Raw genomic sequence first — 21,340 nt, forward strand, 5'->3', positions numbered from 1 at the left:
CCATCATTACCATCACCTCCATCACCATCATCACTATCATAATACCATCATTATCACCATTATTATCACCATCACCACCATCCTCATCATCACCATCACCATTATCACCACCATCGTTATCACCATTATCACCATCATCATCATCATCACCATTACCACCACCATCACCATCACCACCATCACCATCATCATCATCATCACCATCACCATCATCACCACTACCATCCCCATCACCAACATCATCACCATTATCACTACCATTGTCACTATCATTGTACCATCATTATCACCATTATCACCATCATTATCATCACCACTATCATCACCATCATCACTATCATAATACCATCATTATCACCATTATTATCACCATCAGTATCGTCACCACCATCCTCATCATCACCACTATCATCACCACTACTGTCCCCATCACCAACATCATCACCATTATCACTGTCATCATACCATCATTATCATCACCATCATCATCACCATCACCATCATCACTATTATAATACCATCATTATCATCCTTATTGTCACCATCACCATCATCACCATCCTCATCACCACTACCATCACCATTATCATCACCACCATCGTTATCACCATTATTGCCATCACCATCATCACCACCATCACCACCATCATCACATCATCACCATCATCATCACCATCACCGTCATCACCACCATCATCACCATCACCAACATCATCACCATTACCAACATCATCACCATTATCACTATCATCATGCCATCATTATCACCATCACCACCATCATCAGTGTCACCATCATCACCATCATCGCTATCATAATACCACCATTATCACCATCACCATCATCACCATCATGATCACTATTGCCATCACCAACATTATCTCTGTCATCACCATTATCACCACCATCACCATCATCCCCCTCATCACCCTCATCACCATCACTGTCACCACTACCACCACCATCATTATCACCACCACCATCATCACCATTACAACCACCCTCATCATTACCATCATCACCATCATCATCATCCCCTCCCGGTAGACACTGAACCCTTTAAGGGGCAAGAGCCTATCTTGGTCGTCTTCATGTTCTCTCACCCACTGCTGTCCTGGTATCGGTATAGGACCCTGCGCACAGAAGATAGAAACTCAAGGAGAAGAGAGGTGTTTCCTCCAGCAGTCCTTTAGAGGAGTTGGCCAGGGTTGGGACTCCTTACACACAGTTGTCTTTGCCATCCTTTCTGTACTATCTGTGAGTCATCTGACAAATCACTCACTCACTCAGAATGTCTCTAACAAATTATAAAGGAATAGCCACCTCACAGGGCTGTGGGAGACCGGAATCAGATACTGTTCTCCTCAAGGAGAACTTGACATGACCAAGGCTCACATTGGTAACAGTGGGACCAGGAAGGGTCACTTAAGGCAGAAACTGTCTTATGCCATCCGCCTGCCAGACACATCACTGGTCCACCTTTGCTTCCCTCCCTCTTCTTATGCTGGGCCCTCAACCTGGAAGTGCTGCCCCAGACTCGCATATGCCTCTGTGTTCCTGGGCAGCAGTCTAGGGTGTGCACTCCTTACCAAGCAGCGTCACTTACTCCTTCCCCTGGGTCCTCAAGGGAGCTTGTGTTAGCATGACTTTTTACCTTTTCCGTATTGTATGACAGTTGAGTGGGTGTCTTTCCCTACTACAGATAGATGGTGGCCTCAGGCTGGTTTGCTTCTTATTTATTGTCCTCGTGGCTCCCACATCATCCATTCAGCCAGTGTCAGTCACCTGTACTGTGTCAGGCCTGCTCTTAGACCTGGGGTTTGCCTGATAGGCAGTGAGTCAATGACGGGTAAGTGAAGAGTTGAAGCAGGATTCGTCCAAAGTGTATTCTGACCTCGTGGGCTTGCCCGGAGCTGGTGTGAACATGCGGGCAGCTCCCATCACATATGGAGGGAGGAGAGCTCCCTGGGAGCTGGGAAGGCTTGACCTGCTGAGTTCCGCTCTCAGAGATGATGGTGCTGCTGTTTTTTTGTTTTGTTTTGTTTTGTTGTTTTTTTGCTGCCACAATTAAGGTGATTCACACGTTTACGAGTTCCCATGCCTGCCATAACCAACCACAGACTGGTGGCTTAAATAACAGACACGTGTTGTCTCACATTCTGGAGGCTGGAAGGCCAAGGTTAAGGGATAGGCAAGGTTGGTTCCTTCTGAGGCTTGAGGGAGAATCTGTCCCAGATTCTCTACCTCTACCCCGGCTGCTAGGGACTTACCAGCAATCAGCATTGCTGGGTTTGCAGATGGAACACACCGGTCTCTGCCTTCCCATTCACATGGTCATCTCCCCGTGTGCATGATGCTGCGTCCAGATTTTCTCGCTTTTCTTTTTATTACACTGTAAGTTCTAGGGTACATGTGCACAACGTGCGGGTTTGTTACATATGTATACATGTGCCCTGTTGGTTTTGCTGCACCCATTAACTCGTCATTTACGTTAGGTATTTCTCTTAATGCTATCCCTCCCCCAGTCTCCCACCCCATGACAGGCCCTGGTGTGTGATGTTCCCCGCCCTGTGTCCAGGTGATTTCATTGTTCAATTCCCACCTATGAGTGAGAACATGCGGTGTTTGGTTTTCTGTCCTTGAAATAGTTTGCTCAGAATGATGGTTTCCAGCTTCATCCATGTCCCTACAAAGGACATGAACTCATCTTTTTTATGGCTGCATAGTATTCCATGTTGTATATGTGCCACATTTTCTTAATCTAGTCTATCATTGATGGACATTTGGGTTGGTTCCAAGTCTTTGCTATTGTGAATAGTGCCGCAATAAACATACGTGTGCATGTGTCTTTATAGTGGCATGATTTATAATCCTTTGAGTATATCCCCAGTAATGGGATGGCTGGGTCAAATGGTATTTCTAGTTCTAGATCCTTGAGGAATCGCCACACTGTCTTCCACAATGGTTGAACTAGTTTACAGTCCTACCAACAGTGTAAAAGTGTTCCTATTTCTCCATATCCTCTCCAGCACCTGTTGTTTCCTGACTTTTTAATGATCACCATTCTCACTGGTTGAGATGGTATCTCATTGTAGTTTTGATTTGCATTTCTCTGATGACCAGTGATGATGAGCATTTTTTCATGTGTCTGTTGGTTGCATAAATGTCTTCTTTTGAAAAGTGTCTGTTCATATCCCTTGCCTACTTTTTGATGGTGTTGTTTGATTTTTTCTTGTAAATTTGTTTAAGTTCTTTGTAGAAGAAACTGGATCCTTTCCTTACACCTTATAAAAAATTAATTCAAGATGGATTAAAGACTTAAATGTTAGACGTAAAACCATAAAAACCCTAGAAAATAACCTAGTCAATACTATTCAGGACATAGGCATGGGCAAGAACTTCATGACTAAAACACCAGAAGCAATGGCAACAAAAGCTAAAATAGACAAATGGGATCTAATTAAAGAGCTTCTGCACAGCAAAAGAAACTACCATCGGAGTGAACAAGCAACCTACAGAATGGGAGAAAATTTTTGCCATCTACTCATCTGACAGAGGGCTAATCTCCAGATTTTCTTGCTTTTTAAGGGCACAGTTATTGCAGTAGGGCCCACCCTGCTCCTGTATGACCTCATCTTAACTTGATTACATCTGCAAAGATCCTATTCCCAAATAAATCACATTCATAGGGTGTGGCTGTTAGGACTTCAACATTTATTTAGAGAGGCACAGTTCAGCCCATAACAACATGTCTTATTTATATTCCGTTTGATCCTGACAGCAGCCCTGAAATTAAGTAGTGGCTTTGATTTTCATGGAGGAATTGGAGGACTGCTGGGTGGGTGGGTTTCCCTAGGAATCAAGGTTGGTGTGCGCCACTGGGTTGCAAACCCAGGCTTTCCGACCTTTGAGCTCTTGCTCCTTCTAGATGATTCTCAAGGCGGTGCTCTTAGCATTTTCTGGAGCAGATGGTTCTTGTTTTGTGGGGTTGGCCCCTGTGCTGCATAGACACAGCGTCCCTGCCCTGTCCACAAACGATGGTGGATACGTATCTTTGCAATCCCCTGCAGTGGCACAGAAGTCCCCTGAGAGGCAATTTGGAGCCCTGTGCTCCTCCAAGGAGTTGCCCCTTGGCTGAATCTTCTCTGCAGGTGTCAGGGAGGGAGCCATGGGCTCTGTGGATGTTGGAGCTTGAATTAGAGGGGCCCAGAAGGATTTCTGAGACTGAAGGGTGAGTAGTGAGCGGCCCCGCCTGGTCACACCTGATACAGCTTGTTTCTTGTGCCAGGAGTTTCCAGAAAGTCCTTGCTCAGCCAAGGATGGGGGAGGGTGCGGGTCTGGAAATCTTTCTGGAATAAACAACTGCCCCCACCCAGCCTCACAGCCCTGGGGGGGCGGGCTTTGAGAGCCACATGTGAGCTCAGCCTTTGACCTTGGAAGGGAGAAACAGGAGCTTTTGTGTACAGGGTGTCAGGTTTCCTGGCAGGGAGGACTCTGGCCACCCACTGAACCCAGGCTCCTGTTGGCAGTCCCAGGATCATTTTCCCGGCAATGAGGAACTTACCCTCGGGCTGTCTCGGGAAGATGGTAGGGCCTTTTGCTTTCTTGAGCACAAACCCACAAATTCCCAGATAGAGAACTGGTTAGAGCCTCATATTCAATCGAACCTCCTTTCGTTCTGAACACGTTGACAGTGACAAAGGGAATTATTGAGCCCCTGCTGACAGCTATTCAGTAGAATATAATCTTAATTCAACAGAAATTAGAAGTCATGGTTAGAAGTGGATTTGCCTGGCCTTTGCCTTTCCTGGCTCACTGGTGAGTCTCACAGAGGGGACCTGGGAACGTGACCGAGTTGCTGTTATTTCAGTTCTCAGAGGTGCCATTATGTGTTTGAAGTGTTGTGATTGGTTTGCAGGCCCTGTTGACACTATTTAACTTTGCAAAAATGAACTCTCGTGGCAACTGATTTGATTTGCCGTCAAATCGTTTTTCCGTAATTGCTTTCCCGTGTCCTTTGGGAGAGGCGATGACGGTGTTTTTAAAGCTTTTCTGTTCAGAGTCAGCGTGGGTAGTATGAAAACTTTCTCGTCAGCGCGGTTATAAGACAAGGCTCCCACCGAGTCTGAAATGCTAAAGAACAATCCGTGTCAAAATTAAGTCACGTTGTAATATGCACAGGCTGTGGTTCTGAATGTGTGTTCCCCAGGACGGCAGCAGCAGTAGTGCCTTGGGATTTGTCTGAGATGTAGGTTCTCGGGCCCCACCCAGACCTGCTGAATTAGACATTCTGTTAGGGAGACGTAAGTGGGGTCTGTGACCTGTGTTTTTCAGACTGCTGGAGTTTGAGAAGTGCCATGCAAGTGAGACAGTGCCCTGAGGCAACAGGTGGTCATCAGTGACCAAAAAGACACCGTGAGGGCCGGGCATGGTGGCTCACGCCTGTAATCCCAGCACTCTGGTAGGCCCAGGCAGGCAGATCACAAGGTCAGGAGATCGAGACCATCCTGGCTAACACGGTGAAACCCCGTCTCTACTAAAAATACAAAAAATTAGCCGAGCATGGTGGCAGGCGCCTGTAGTTCCAGCTACTGGAAGGCTGAGGTAGGAGAATGGCATGAACCCGGGAGGCGGAGCTTGCAGTGAGCTGAGATAGCGCCACTGCACTCCAGCCTGGGCGACATGGTGAGACTCTGTCTCAAAAAAAAAAAAAAACACTGTGAGGGCTAGAGATTTTTTTGTTTGTTTGTTTTGTTTTTGTTTTGAGACAGAGTCTTGTCTTGTTGCCAGGCTGGAGTGCAGTAGCGCAATCTTGGCTCATGGTAACTTCCGACTCCCTGGTTCAAACGATTCTCCTGCCTCAGCCTCCCGAGTAGCTGGGATTACAGGCATGCGCCACCATGCCCAGCAGATTTTTGTATTTTTAGCAGAGATGGGGTTTCACCATGTTGGCCAGGGTGGTCTCGAACTCCTGACCTCATGATCTGCTCACCTCGGCCTCCCAAAGTGCTGGGATGACAGGCGTGAGCCACTGCACCCGGCCAGTGCTGGAGATTTGGGTCCGTGGTGAGATCAAGGCCAAAGAGACCAATGTCTTCTTCCTTCCTTTTTCCCTTCTATATTTACCAAATGTCTCTGTCCCAGCCACCAGTAGGCTTTATTTTTCAGCATGAAAAGCCGTGGGTTCACTGTTCAGAGGAAGTGTTGGGAAGGGGTTGAAGCAGCTTTGTCATCTCTGACCATGTGCCCCACGTGGGTGACTCAGGTAGCGTCCTCCGTCACTCACCAGCTGTCTTTGTCCTTCCTGGCAGAAATGCATTCGATTTAACCCGGACGCCACGGTGTGGGTTGCAAAGCAGCGGATCCTGTGTACATTAACCCAGAGTTTGAAAGATGTCCTGAACTACGGCCTTTTCCAGCCGGCCAGCAACGGGCGCGATGGCAAGTTCCTGGACGAGGAGCGGCTCCTGCGGGAGTACCCACAGCCTGTGGGCGAGGGCGTTCCTTCCCTGGAGGTATATTTCAGCCCACGGTGCATGGACCGTATTTGTGTCACAGCCTGGATGCCGTGGTGGGTGGGGGAGACACGGTGATGGGGGGAGACCAATTCCATTTGCACTGGGAAATTATCCCCACATTTAAAAATCAGTCTGGGGTCTTGAGGTTTGATATGGTTGGGCTCTGTGCTCCCCACTGAAATCTCACCTCTAATTGTCATCCCCACGTGTTGAGGGAGGAACCGGTAATCCCCATGTGTTGAGGGAGGGAGGTGGTTGGATCATAGCGGCTTCCCATGCTGTTCTCATGATGGTGAGTGTGAGTTCTCACGAGATCTGATGGTTTTATTCTAAGTGTCTGGAAGTTCCTCCTTTGCTTGTCTCTCTCCTGCTGCCTTGTGAAGAAGGTGCTTGCTTTCCCTTCACCTTCTGCCATGACTATAATGTTCCTGAGGCCTCCGCAGCCATATGGAACTGTGAGTCAATTAAACCTCTTTGCTTCATAAATTACCCAGTCTCAGGTATTTCTTTATAGCAGTGTGAAAATGGACTAATAAAAGGTTGCATCTGATTTTGCCATGAATCTCACACTGTTGTACAATTTTTATAAATTTTTTTTCACTGCAGATTCAAAGAATCCCTGGAGAGAAATCTTGCTGTGAATAATAAACCATGGGTCTGATTCAGGCTTTCATAACCAGGACCGTGGGTCCTGAGCATGCAGAACGGGGCTCCCCATGCTTCTCTGAGGGGTTTTACGTTTTTCCCTCCCAGCACCTAGTGGTTTTCCTTCTCCACCTATCCAGACGCCAGCTAGATGTCAGGAATTAATTCAATTCTGACACTAACTACAAGTTTAAGGGCTCAGTCCCACAAGACGGCCCTCCATAAATGTCAAGTCCCCAGGCCACCCACACTTCTGTCCCATTTGGCTGTGAACTAGGGGTTCCCACCACCCCCTTTTCGGGTTTGATCACTTGCTAGAGTAGCTCAGAGAACCTAAGAAGGCATTTTAACTACTACCCCCGGCTTATTACAAAGTGTACAAATGCACAGCTGATGAAGAGGTGCACTGGGCGAGGTCGGGAGGGCCCAGCCTGCAGGAGCTTCCGTCCCGGTGGAGTTGGGACCCTCCCAGCATGTGGATGTGCTTGTCAGCTCGGAAGTCCCCAGGCCCCGTTGTTGAGGGATTTTTATGGAAGTTTCATTACATAGGATGAAATCACTGACCATGGTGATCCGATTCCATCTTGCTGGTCAGCAGGGAGGCTGGGAGTCCTGACCCTCAAGTCATGGTCTGATCCTTCCGGCCACCAGCCCCCATACTGGAAGCTGCCTGGGAGTTGAGAGTCATCTCATTAGTGCTCCGGGAATACTCTTAGCACCGAGGACATGCCAAGGGTTTTAGGAACTCTGCCAGGAATCGGGAACACAGAAGGAATTTTTAAATTATATCATGTTCCTCACAGTAGTCTTCTTTCATTGCTGTAAAGAAATAACTATCTGGGTGAGGTGGCTCACGCCTGTAATCCCAGTACTTTGGGAAGCCAAGGTGAGTGGATCACCTGAGGTCAGGAGTTCGAGATTAGCCTGGCCAACACGGTGAAACCCCGTCTCTACTAAAAATACAAAAATTAGCTGGGTGTGGTCATGTGCACCTGTAATCCCAGCTACTCGGGAGGCTGAGGCAGGAGAATCACTGGCTCCAACCTGGACAACAAGAGTGAAACTCTGAAAAACAAAAACAAACAACAGCAAAAATACCTGAGACTGGCTGAGAGAAAAGAGGTTTAATTGGCCCACGGTTCTGCAGGCTGTACAGAAAATGTGGTGCCGGCATCGGCTCGGCGTCGAGGCCTCAGGGAGCTTGTTCTCATGACAGAAGGTGAAGCAGGAGCAGGTGTTAGGTGGCAAGAGGGGGTGCAGGAGCCAGCAGGGGAGGAGTAGTTCCTGGCTCCCCCGTGAACTAACAGTGAGAACTGATTTACTACCTTGGGGAGTGCACTGGGCCCTTCAGGAGGGCCCGTGCAGGGCCTCCCTGCACGCCCCAGGACCCAAAGACCTCCCACCTGGCCCCACCACCAACACCAGGGATCACATTTGAACATGAGGTTTGGAAGGGGCATACATTCAAACCATGCCATTCCCCAATTCATCTCTGAGTCCCTGGGTAACAGGGTGGCTGTGGCCATCCAGCTGTTCTCAACAGCACAACTTTGCTTTTACTTCCTGCCCGGGTGACCAGGACTCTTTGTGCTGCCGTCAGCAGCCACAAGCGCCTGGGCTTCCCTTCAGAAGTGGCCGATCCATAAGACGGGGCAGCCCTAACACATTTCCACGTGATGCACGACCCTTGTCTCTGCCTTTCTGACCCAGGCTTGCTGCGCCCCAAGTTTACAGGCAGTGTTTCCTGTAGTGTATACGTGTTGGGTTATGTCAGTTAAGAGAAGCCGGAAATGGGTCATTTCTACTCCTGCACAACATGTTGGCATCATTCAGTGACTGCACTCACTTTAGCTTAGTCAACAGTGAGAGGCTGCATGTGTGTAATTGCAGCTGGCTTTTGAGCAACCTCAGTGGGTTCTCCACTCAGTGACTAGAGATTCCTCTGAAGCCCAAGATGTCATGGACGCCCACCCAGGACTAAGGCGATGCTGCATCTGCATGTTGCTCAGTTCCGTTGTGATGTTGAGGCTGAGGTTGTTGGGATCCCCAGTGTGGACCATGTGTCAGATTCGGGGAGGGGTTTCGGTGGAGAAAAAGATGAGATGCCACTTGGAAGTTGTGTGGTTTAGAGCAAATCGCTCAGGGGTCCTGGCCTCAGTTTGCTTATCTGTAAAATGGGTATCCATCGGGAAAAAAATTGTCATTTTTTTGGGCCAACTAAGGATCAGACACTTTTCAGGCACAGAAAAGTCAAGGTTCTGATCCCACGGACCTTACACTCCAGTGGGAGGTGAGGGACCAGGAAGAGTAAATTCACGCAGTTCGTTTCAGGGGCTGATCATCCATAACGGCAGGAAAACTGGGCGAGAAGACCAGAGAATCTGGGAGCCTCCTCTGCATCTGGCCCCAGTACCTGTAGCTGTGCAACCTCGAGCCAGCCACCCACGCCCTCTGAGCCCCAGATCTCGGTCATCGAGTGAATGTTAGTAGTGACGTCCGGGAGTGGTGGTGAGGGCCACAGGAAGTATTCATGGAACAGTGTGTGCGTTGTGAGCCTGGCCATCCACAAATCCCCAAACTGACGTTGCAGCTGCTGCTCTGATTTCATTGTCATGAAATTGTTGCTGATACTTTCTGTTTGGTTTTTGTTTTGTTTTGCTTTTGAGACCGAGTCTCGTTCTGTCACCCAGGCTGGATTGCAGTGGTGTGATCTCGGCTCACTGCAGCCTCCGCCTGCTGGGTTCAAGTGATTCTCATGCCTCAGCCTCCTGAATAGCTGGGATTACAGGTGCCCACCACCATACTATGCCCAGCTAATTTTTGTGTTTTTAGTAGAGACGGGTTTCACCATGTTGGCCAGGCTGGTCTTAAACTCCTGGCCTCAGGTGATCCACCTGCCTTGGCCTCCCAAAGTGCTGGGATTACAGGTGTGAGCCACCGTGCCTGGCCAGAATTGTTGCTGGTACTTAGGTTTATTCATCTTCCCAGGCCACTGTCCCACTAGGTGACCCACTGCAAAGGCTGAGATTGGCCCAGGAATTGACACATTAGGGGCAGGCATCAGTCTGGGCTCTTTGCTTCAGATAATTTCAGCATAATATGGTGGGCTGCTTATGAAACGTTGGAGAAATAGCAAGAAAAAGGATTTGTGGTCCTGAGCCGGTGTCCTCTGTAGTCACGGTCTGTACATGTTTATGACTCTGGAATAAGCACTCCCCGCTTGAGTACTTTACCCTCCTGCTCAGAGATGCTATAGGCCCAAGCTGATTATTTTATATCTGGAAAAGGGACCCGTGGAATTGAATTCCCTGAGACTTTTAGGCTTCGCCATGTGATCGTGAGCCTGAGAAGGCACCTGGCATCATTCTCAGTGGCTTCTGAAATCTGGACCAGAGGTGTGACTGGTTCCAGGGCATGGACACACACAACCTGCTGTCCTGGAATCTAGAATCAGAGGTGGAAATTCTAAAATGGGCCTGTAGCTCTTCCTACCTGCTCTGTTCTGGGAAATGAATGGGTGCCCTTCTGACCAGCACACTGTCTTCCCAAACTCTGTACAGCCTGCATTTCACAGAACTTTCTGATTTCACAGCTGGTTTATTTTGGCACTTGAAAACAAAATCCTACAAGTATCAGTCTGTGCACAAGAATTTTGTCTTTTGTCAAATAGCCATTTTGTCTGGCATGGTGGAAAAAGGAGAATAGATTTGTTTATTTGGAAGCTTTCTATGAGATGCGACTTTCAGTTTCAGGATGAGCTCACCCACCCACTACTCCGCACTGTCATTTTACCCGGGGGCAGTTTTTGCTGGCCCTGAGCACATGTGTAACCGTGCAGGTTGACGGCATCAAGGGCAGTAAGGAGGGAGAAAGTGGACTTGTCTAGTGGCAGGTCTGTGCCAGGAAGCTCACATTCAATGCTCAGGCCACTCTGGGAGGTGGGTGCTGTTATCCCCATGGGGCAGATGAGGAAACTGAGATGAGACAGGAAAGTGCCCAGCCCTGAGTTACCCTGTGAGTTGAAAGCGTTAGGGCTGAGATTGGAACAGAGGTCCCGACGCCAAACTGCAGTGACTCCTAAATGCTCAGTGTCCTTCCCAGACCTTCTGCAGCATCTCCAGCCCAGCGGGGCGCTGGGGGAGGGAGGAGGCGTTTTAGAGACCCACCAAGCCCGCTCTGACAATGTTGCTTACTCCCTACATCCCAGGAAGATGTGCCCCTTGGTCCATGCAATGATGTAATTTCCAGTTCAAAGGAGGCGCTGCTGTTTGCAGGGAAAAACAGCTCCAGCGTTCTGGGCGGAGGTTTCGGGAGTACAGGAAGTGGGGCCTTTCCCAGCTCCAGCGTTCTGGGCGGGTGGTTGCGGGAGTACAGGAAGTGGGGCCTTTCCCAGGTGGGGCTTCTAAGGTGTGTTTTAACTAAGGTGGACGATGTAGGAGAAAAACCTGGTGTTTGGAGCAGCATCCTTGTTTACCAAAAATGCTTTGCCAAGGGCTGATCGATTCTCCCGGGAGGAACCGTCACCATCCAGTTAGCTGGGGAGCCATCACCGGGTGGGAGACCTCCCAGCTTCTCACCTGCAGGATCTTCCCTTTCCCTTGCTCCTGTTTCTTTTTATGGTTTTTTTTAGCTAAACTGCTGCAGAATCTTGGCAAACATGATGCTTAGGATGTTGTAGGCTCTGGGGTACAAATACCAGTCATTTATTTAAAACTGGAAGAGTTTGCTGTGGGGTTCCCCGTCTTCTATGACATAGCCAAGGAACAGGCCCATTTTCCCTCTGAACAGCTGTGTGAAGTATTGACTTGTTTTCTCTCTCTCTTTTTTTTTTTTTTTTTTTCTGTGCCAGTTTCGATACAAGAAGCGGGTGTATAAACAAGCCAATCTCGATGAGAAACAGTTGGCCAAGCTCCACACAAAGGTATGCAGGGAACGGGCTGTTATTTACACGTACGGCGTCCTCCTTGTTATCTTGTTGTGTTATCTTTAGACGCTCCGCTTCCAGGGGCACCTGCTGTGTACCTGGCGTGGCATGTGGCCAGTCTGGGATGTACAGGCAGACTGGCCGTCACGGTGCACACTGCAGAGACCCACCCGGAAAGCAGCAGGGGCTGTTTGGTGTGGCCCTGGGGGCTCGGGGAAGGGGGGCAGATCCCACTGGCTGCTCAAGGGAGGTTCAAAAGCGGTGGCTCTGAAGAGAGTGGGATCTAGACGCACAGCGTGGTGGAGGGAAGAGGGTCCATGCCGAGTCCCGTATTAGTGTTCTGCTGTTGTTGCTTCGGGAAAAGCCTTGTTAAAGTGCTGTTGACATAAACTGCACTGAAGTTAGATGCAGGGGAGCAGCAGGGGCATTGCACGCGGTGTTTGCAACCTGGCAGAACGCACTATGCCTTGAGCTCAGAGTCCCAGATAAGACATCCATGCCATGGACACCCTGCTGTTTCTCAGGGTGCTGAGGAGGAGGCATGGAGAGGGGTCTGAGGCATAGGGTGTGTGGGCCGAGCAGTTTGCTTAACTGACAGGAGGAGGAATCTGTAATACCCAGGAGGCTTTTGTCCCAGCCCCTGGTGCTGTTCCTAAGGAGAGCCCAATAGCATTCCCTGCAGAGCATGGCGTGGAGAGTCGGGGCAGCTGCCTGAAGCGCTTCCCTTCGAGGGCCCTGATGCTTTCCAGGTCAGCTTCCCTGCAGCTGCGAGCTCACCAATGGCTTTCTCAGCCAGCAGGATCCTCTCGGGTTTTGTTTGGCTGCCCCCACTTCTTATATCAGATGGATGCAAGGATTCTGTTTAGTTGGTTTGTTTGAGACAGAGTTTTGCTGTGTTGCTCAGGCTTCAGTGCAGTAGCATAATCTTGGCTCACTGTAACCTCTGCCTCCTGGGTTCAAACGATCCTTCTGCCTCAGCCTCCCGAGTGGCTGGGATTACAGGCACGCACCACCATGCCTGGCGATTTTGTATTTATAGTAGTGATGGGGTTTTGCCGTGTTGGCCAGGTTGGTCTCAAACTCCTGACCTCAGGTGATCCATCCGCCTCGACCTCCCAAAGTGCTGGGATTACAGGTATGAGCCACTGTGCCCGGTGGGATTCTTATTGTACTCACTGGGTTCTAATCTGTCATTATCGTTATTGATTTTTTTGTTCAGGTTGTCCAGATGTGGCCGGCAGTTGCCCTTCCTCTGGTGCTCTGCCCTGTGGCGTGTCCCAACCATCCTTGACGCACCAGCCACTTTCTGGCACAAGATGCTCTGGGCTCTTCCTATCCTTCCCCTGCCTCTGCCCTGGAATTTGCCTGGAAAGTGATATTCAGACAGCAAGATCTGGGTGCTTCTGGGTTTTTGTTTTTGTTTTTGTTTTTATCACCCTTTGATGTACAGATAAAAATGTATTTGTGAATTTTAAAAATGCTGATTTGTAAATAACAATGCAGGTTTTCAGTGACATCACATGTAGGTTGTGCGTTTTGGGGCATTTGATCAGGTCTGGTTCTGGACTATACAGAAAACAGTCAGGTGGAAATCCCACCTGTGCCAGGAGGCTGAGAGGCCCAGGAACCTGCTGTGTCAGAAGCCACCTTTGTCCCCCTTCTTTATTTTGAGAGAGGTACAGAGTAGGGACAAAGAATTAGGCTGGTGAGGAGTGTTAGACGCAGCAGGCAGAGGGGTGCCAAGTCCCACAGTCGTGCTCAGACAGCCCAGGCTGGCTCTGGATGGTCAGAGGATCATGACTTTTCTTACAACGAGGCTGGCAGAGGCTAGGAAAGTTCCCACCCCGTCAGGTTGAGCTGCGGACCGTCATGACCTCACAGCAAATGAGCCCCGCCCTTCACCTTGAGCCACTTGGGGACCAGGCTTCGCTGTTTTCTGCCTGTGTGGCCACGGGGTTCACCGCAAAGTGGGTTAAGTACCAATCTGCGGGCCTCACTCCGTGGCGATGGAGGCAGGAGGCTGGTCCTGGAAACTGGAGATTTGAAAAGTGCTCCAGCAGCCCGGCTGTCTCTTCCGAAAGCAGAGGAGCATCCGTAGCTCTCAGCAAAGTCTCTAAGGCCATTTGCGCTGCTTTTACGAAATATTTTGGGTAGCTTATAAACCACAAAAGTGTGTCTCTCACCATTCTGGAGGCTGGAAGTCTGAGATCGTGGCATCGGCAGGTTCAGCATCTGGCGAAGGCCTGGTTCCTGGTTGGGATGGCCATCGTCTTGCTGTGCCTTCACGCGGAGGAAGGGGCGAGGGAGCTTTCTGGGACCTCTTCTGTAATGACACTACTCCCATTCACGAGGGCTTCACCCTCCTGACTTTGTCACCTCCCAAAGGCCTTACCTCTCAATACTATTACATTGGAGATTATTCAACTTAGGAATTTTGGGGGGATGCACACATTAAGTCCGTAGCACCAGGATGGTGAAGAGTGAGGGGATTTTAAACATTCATCCAGGACAGGCCGATTGTCCTTGCCTCGTGCCAGACACTGCGCTGAGCCTGTGGTTCCAAAAGCCTCAGCTCCAGGAGCCTCAGGGCTTGTAGTGTGCCCTGGCGAGAGTGGGTCTCCCGAGTGTACCAGTCAGGAACTTTCCCAGACCCTGGAAAGACATTTGTTTTTCTTTTTTGAGACAGGTCTTGCTCTGTTGCCCAGGCTGGAGTGCAGTGGCATGAATACAGCTCACTGCAGCCTTGGCTCAGGTGATCCTCTTGCCTCAGCCTCCTGAGCAGCTGGAATCACATGTGCCACCACATCTGGCTCATTTTTCGGTTTTTTGTAGAGACGGGGTCTTACTTCGTTGCTCAGGTTGGGACATTTCTTATAAAGATGTTTGAATTGTATTGTTTTTCCTTCTAGACCAATCTGAAGAAATGCATGGATCACATTCAGCATCGCTCGGTGGAGAAGATCGCCAAGATGCTGGACCGAGGCCTGGATCCCAATTTCCACGACCTGGAGACCGGAGGTGGGCACTCGCTAGAGGGGACCTTACCAGGCTTTACAGAAGCATAGAAAAGGCCAGCCTGCTGCTCAGGCTACCCGTGAATGACACGGCCGTGACATTTTAGTTGGTTTTGCTTGGTGTTTACAGGTGCATTCTCACTCTCTGGCTTCTCAGTCAGAAGGAGCTGAGTCCGTCTTGTCCATGGGGCATCCCCAACGTCTTGCACAGGGCCTGGAGCACGGCAGGTGCTCGGTGCAGAATTGTTGAGGAAGTGAATGAGTGAATGAATGAGCAGATGACACGCGTGTGTTGTGCCACTGTGTGCCAGCCTTGGGCACATGGATCTTTGGAGACACATATGTTTGTAAAGGCGGAGGATGTGTGTTTCTGCCTCCCTCTGGGCACAGGCAGCTCAGCAGACAGGCATCTGCACACATGCATCTTCTTATTCCCCTGCGAGAAACCACATTCCTCACGAGTGTGGGCCTCTAAGCGTCGGTCGGGAAAGATGACCCAGGCCCTTGGTGGTTCCACGAGTGTGTGAGTCTTCGCAGCGTGACTGTCCTGTGCACCAAAGGGTTCAGTGCCAGCCCCCACCTCCACTCAGCGTCAATAGCAACACCTACTTGTGACAACCAACAGTGTCTCCAGACATCACCCGCTGTCCCTGGGTGTGAGCACTGTCACCCCAGGTGACAGTCCCTTGCCAGCAGGGCACCAGCTGGAGTTGGCAGGCAGAGGTTAGGTCCTTATGGAGAACCAAGAGTGGCGGAGGTGAGGGTCTCCATAGCAACCCAGAGTATGCCCCCTCAGGTGGGCTACCCTGGGCTGGGAACACTCCTCCTGGACTCAGGGCAGTGGGCACCTCCCTCCTCTCTTGTCTTGAGTATGCCAACCCTGCTTCTGGCCCCTGCATGGTGTGCCATCGTCTCATACTGGTGTCACACCTCAAAAATATAAAATACACAACAAATGTGTTTGTCAACTGAAGGATACCACTTTCTCATCATTTGTGGAAACCCCTCAGACCTCTGAACGCTGGGGGAGACCCTGCTGGGTGTCGATCCAGCCTGCACAGCTCTGCCTGAGCACTGCTGGAGGACTGTCCTTGCCTCTTTGCCATTGTCTGTGTTTCTTAGGCTTCACTGTGAGTAGCAGGAGGAGCCGGCACAGGAGCTTTGATTTTGATGCCTGTGACATCGGGAGGCAGGACTGCGTGAGCGTGGCTCGGAGGGGCAGAGTGCACCCAGCGGGTAGGGAAAGGGTAGGAAGGCGAGTGCCTGTCTACAGCTGAGCAGGTCCCAGACCCTGCGCCGATCCTCCGTGAGTCAGGGAAGCCTGGGGGTCTGCGTGTGGGGCAGTGATGTGTGGACAAGGCCGAGCTTTCGCTGGAGGTCTGGGCAGTCCCAGCTGATGGCATGAAGCAGGAGGCTGAGTTGGGCTTGTGTTGCTGGGGACATCTGGAGAGGAGGAGAGCGGAAAGGCAGTGATGGGGACAAGGGCATGTGGCGGGCAGGAGTAGTAGAGTCTCTAGGCCTGCGGGGCATCTGGAGGGTGGGTGGGCAGCTGCAGGGCTTCATCTTGTGTGAGTGGTGGCCCTCAGCCGTGGGGCTGGCAGTGGGAGGAGGAGAGGAGCTGAGGTGGGAAGCAGAGAGGCCTGATCCAGGCATGGTGGTGTGATGGAGAGCATGCAGGTCTGCAGGCAGCTCGGGAGAGCCCTGGCCAGTCGGCCTTTCCTGATGTGGACGCATTTTGTGCTGCGCTGATGTGGCAGTTTCTCTCTGGCGATGGCCTCTGTGCCAGCTCCTGGCTCTATGAGGGCGTGAGCCCTTTCCATCTGAGGCTGCGAAAGTAAATGGACCCAGGGGCTCCTGAGCTTGGCCTTGAGCCTCGGAGCACCTCCATGGGCAGGCTTCATCCTGAGCTGCTGACCCAGTCTCTCTCCAGAGACAGCCTTTGGCCGTGGCTCCCACCCCCCTGGCAGAGCTACTTACGTCTTAATCCTGGCCTCGTCCAGGGCTGTTTCTGATGCTGCTGTGGGGTAACCAGGCAGCGTGGCCCTCTGTCTCGCCTTGGCCTGGCCAGCAGTAGAAGGAGACTGGGGGTCCCTTCTGAGCTGCTCTGCTCCTCTCTTCCTGATGTGCCCCCTGTAATTGGCCCCCATCCCAAGCCAGGCCTCCCCCTGGCTTCCTTCACCAGACGGTTGGTGTCTCGACTTTTAAGAGTTCTGAAATGACTGTTATTCCAGAATAAACCCTTCATTTGCTGCTAAAAACACATCAGTGCAGACTCTGACAGGTAAGCAGCGATTTCTCTGGGCCCTGCCTGGAGTTAAAGCTGCTGCCACTCGAATCCTAGATTAGGCCGGTGCCAAACGTGAAGTTCATAGTTGTTAGAGCCATGGTGGAGCTGCGTATTAAAGAGGGAGAAAGACCTGACCACGTTCCCCAGAACTCAGTAAAGACGGCTCGGGAGCCTGTTCCATGGAGACAGTAGCACGGAGTTACCTTTCGAACATTCTGAAATATTCTCATGATGACAAGCCTCCGGGCTGGTTTACTGATGACAAAGACCAAACCGAGAGAAGACACAGGAACCCCTGCTGTCATCAGGTCCCCGACAAGTGGCTCCGGGGAAAGATCACTCGGTTAAGGACAGGTGTTCTAGGGTCTCCAGCAAAGGCAGAGACCCGCGGGGCCAGGGCCTGGGAAGGGGCCCCGGTGGGTCTGGTGCTCAAGGACAGAATGCGTGCATGCTTCCTTACGGGACACTTCCCTGCATCACCCAGGGAGACGATGAGCACACAGAGGTTGGGGGTTTATTTTGTTTTGGTTTTGGCCTCGACAGAAATCATTACCCCTCCCCTCCTCTTTCCTTTTTTTTTTTTTTTTGAGACAGGGTCTCCCTCTGTTACCCAGGCTGGAGTGTAGTGGCACAATCTCAGCTCACTGCAGCCTTGACCTCCCAGGTTCAGGTGATTCTCCCACCTCAGCCTCCCAAGCAGCTGGAACTGCAGGCATGTGCCACCACGCCAAGCTATTCTTTGTAGAGACGGGGTTTTGCCATGTTGCCCAGGCTGGTCTCAAACTCCTGAGCTCAAGTGATCACCGGCCTCGGCCTCCCAAAGTGCTGGGATTACAGGTGTGAGCCACCGCGCCTGGCCTCTCCCCTCCTCTTCCCTCCCCTTCCTTCTTCTTGAGACAGGGTCTCACTCTGTCACCCAGACTGGCACCATCACAGCTCACTGCAGCCTTGACCTCCTGAACTCAGTTGATCTTCCCGCCTCAGCCTCTTGAATAGCTGGGACTACAGGTATGTGCCACCATACTCGAAATTCTGCCGCTGGAATTCTGGATTAGGCCGGTGCCAATGCAGAAAGTCCATAGTTGTCATGAACCACTGTGAAGCACCATAATTAAAGGAGAAAGACCTGACCATGTTCCCCAGAACTGAGTAGAAACAGCTTGGGAGCCTGATCCGTGGAGACAGTAGTACGGAGTTATCTTATGGATGTTCTGAAATATTCTCACGATGACAAGCCTCTGGCCTAATTTTTATATTTTTTGTAGAGATGAGGGTCTCCCTATGTGACCCAAGCTGGTCTTAAACCTCCTGGGCTCAAGCAGTCCTCCTGCCTCGGCCTTCTGAAGTGTTTGGATTACAGGCGTGAGCCACTGAGCCCAGCCTCTTATTTTCAGTTTTAAAATTTAAAGCAGAATTATGGAATCAGTTCTCCCCTGGTTGTTGCCAAACGGCAATTTTATGAATCAGTTTTTCTTCTTGTAGTGGCTGATATTTCTCTATAAAGCAGAACTTCCTCTTCCCCTGCCTCCCTTTTGTGAAATGAGCAGAGGTGATTTTTTAGAGCAGTTTTAGGCTGACAGAAAATTGAATGGAAGTACTGGGAGTTCCCATATTGGCCCCTCCCCCAGTTTCCCCTGTTAGTAATATCTTGCTTTAGTGTGGGACATGTGTTACAATCAGTGAACCAATGGTGATCCTAAAATCCAAGCTCACATGAGGGTTCATGCCTGGAGTTGTACCCAAGAGTGATCCTAAAGTCCAGAGCTTACACGATGGTTCGTGCTTGGTGTTGTACCCACTAGTGATCCTGAAGTCGAGCTTACACGACGGTTCGTGCTTGGTATTGCACCCAATAGTGCTCCTAAAGTCAGAGCTTACACGAGGATTTATGCCTGGAGTTGTACCCATGAGTGATCCTGAAGTCCAGAGCTTATATGAGGGTTCAAGCTTGGTGGTGTACATTCTGTCAGTTTTGCCAGATGTCCTGTATCCACCGTCACAGTATCATAAAGATCAGCTTCACAGCCTGAGAGCTCCTCTGTGCCCCTGTTCATCCCTGAGTCCCTGGCAGCTGCTGACCCGTTTTGTTTTGTTTTGTTTGAGATTGAGTCTCTGTCGCCCAGGCTGCAGGGCGGTGGCACCGTCTTGGCTCACTGCAACCTCTGCCTCCCGAGTTCAAGCGATTCTCCTGCCTCAGCCTCCCAATAGCTGGGATTACAGATATGTGCTACCATGCTCAACTAATTTTTTTTATTTTTAGTATAGATAGGGTTTCACTATGTTGGCCAGGCTGGGCTCACATTCCTGACCTCAGGCGATCTGCGCACCTCGGCCTCCCAAAGTGCTGGGATTGCAGGCATGAGCCACCACACCCAGCCTCACTGACCCTTTCACGTTCTCCTTTTCCAGAATGTTCTAGAGCTGGAATCTTATCATTGCACAGTGTGCTTCAGATCGGCTTCTTTCACTTGGCAGCACGTGCGAAAGGTGCCTCCAGGCCTTTCACAGCTTGGACCCTTTCACGTTCTCCTTTTCCAGAATGTTCTAGTGCTGGAGTCTTATCATCACACAGTGTGCTTCAAATCGGCTTCTTTCACTTGGCAGCACGTGCGGAAGGTACCTCCAGGTCTTTCACAGCTTGGAGGCACGTTTCCTATTTGCGCTGGACAATGTTCCATTTTCTGATGTACCCCGGTTTGCTTATCCGCTCGCCTTCTAAAGGACGTCTGGGCTGCTTCCAGCTTTTGGCAATTGTGGTCAAGCTGCTATAAACACCTGTGTGGGGGGTTTTGTACAGATAAAACTAACAGTGATCATAGACAGTGACGTTTTTTTGTAAGGCCAAAAAGATTATTTATGGCAAATAAAAAGGGAAAAGGGGTAACTAAGGCGGAAAGTTCCAAAACCGAAGGCCAAGTGCAGACCCACGGGTCGGCTGCAGACAGCACAGGTGGCCCTGGCCTCACACCACCCCGCTTCCCAACTTCTGCGCCTGCCACCAGTGTCTCAAGAATTCTCACTTGTTTTTCCAAATCAGGAGAGAAACCAGCAGTGCTGATGGAGGGGCAGCGAAGTGGGGACCCAGGGTGACGAGGGAAAAGAGAGAAGTAAGCCGGGGTGGGTGCTCTCAGAAACAAAAGTAGCTGTGGGTAATTCCAGAGCAATGGCTTATAGCAACCCTCGGGCACACACAGAGTGAGTATCAGGGGAGACAAGCTAAACGGAAGCTCTAGTGAGAAGCCGGAGCCCCGTGTTGCCAGGGAAGATACCACCTTCACTTTGCTTCTGTCAAGGCAGAGTAGGAGAAGGCAGAGTGGGAAGGACAGATACGCATCCTCCTGACTGAAACGCCGACGCTACCCGGCCACACGGATGACACCACTGTTAGAGACACTGGGCTTCAGAGGTGCAGGACCAGGGAGCCCTATGTTGGAACTGCAGAGGTGACCCTTCCAATGCCCAGCTCAATGCCAGGCCATGGAGAGCCCCAGAGAGGAGACTTCAACCCCCGCTTCTCTGCAGCTGGCTGTGTGAAGACCAGGTTAAAGAACCTCTCTCAGCTTCTATCCTCTTGTCTCCTAAATTGAATGATAACACCTACAGGGCAGGAAAATGTGAGCATTAGATGAGCAGTGTGGTGCTATTAGGCTATTTTCACATTGCTGTAAAGAAATACCTGAGGCTGGGTAGTTCATAAAGAAAAGAGGTTTAATTGGCTCTAGGTTCTTCAGGCTTTACAGGAAACTGGTGGCATCTGCTTCTGGGGAGGCCTCTGGGAGCTTTTACTCATGGCGGAAGGCAGAGGAAGAGCAGGTGCATCGCATGGCGAAAGCAGGAGAGAGAGAGGGAGGTGGGGGAGAGAGAGAGAGAAGGGGAGCGAGGGAGAGAGAGAAGGGGAGAGGGCGAGAGAGAGAAGGGGAGAGGAGCAGAGAGAGAGAGAGAGAAGGGGAGA

General features: G+C 50.7%; 1 protein-coding gene across 1 annotated transcript in view; it reads left to right on the forward strand.

The window, feature by feature from the left end:
* Positions 1-21,340, forward strand: part of SHANK2 (SH3 and multiple ankyrin repeat domains 2) — a 688,546-nt gene that overhangs the window by 95,365 nt on the left and 571,841 nt on the right. Inside the window, exons 4-6 of the mRNA XM_011930122.1 lie at positions 6,312-6,515; positions 12,013-12,084; positions 14,997-15,105. Of these exons, the coding sequence (XP_011785512.1) occupies positions 6,312-6,515; positions 12,013-12,084; positions 14,997-15,105 (385 nt within the window). The remainder of the gene's footprint in view (positions 1-6,311; positions 6,516-12,012; positions 12,085-14,996; positions 15,106-21,340) is intronic.

Source organism: Colobus angolensis, unplaced genomic scaffold (genome assembly GCF_000951035.1).
Source record: "Colobus angolensis palliatus isolate OR3802 unplaced genomic scaffold, Cang.pa_1.0 Scaffold84, whole genome shotgun sequence".
Classification (NCBI taxonomy): domain Eukaryota; kingdom Metazoa; phylum Chordata; class Mammalia; order Primates; family Cercopithecidae; genus Colobus; species Colobus angolensis.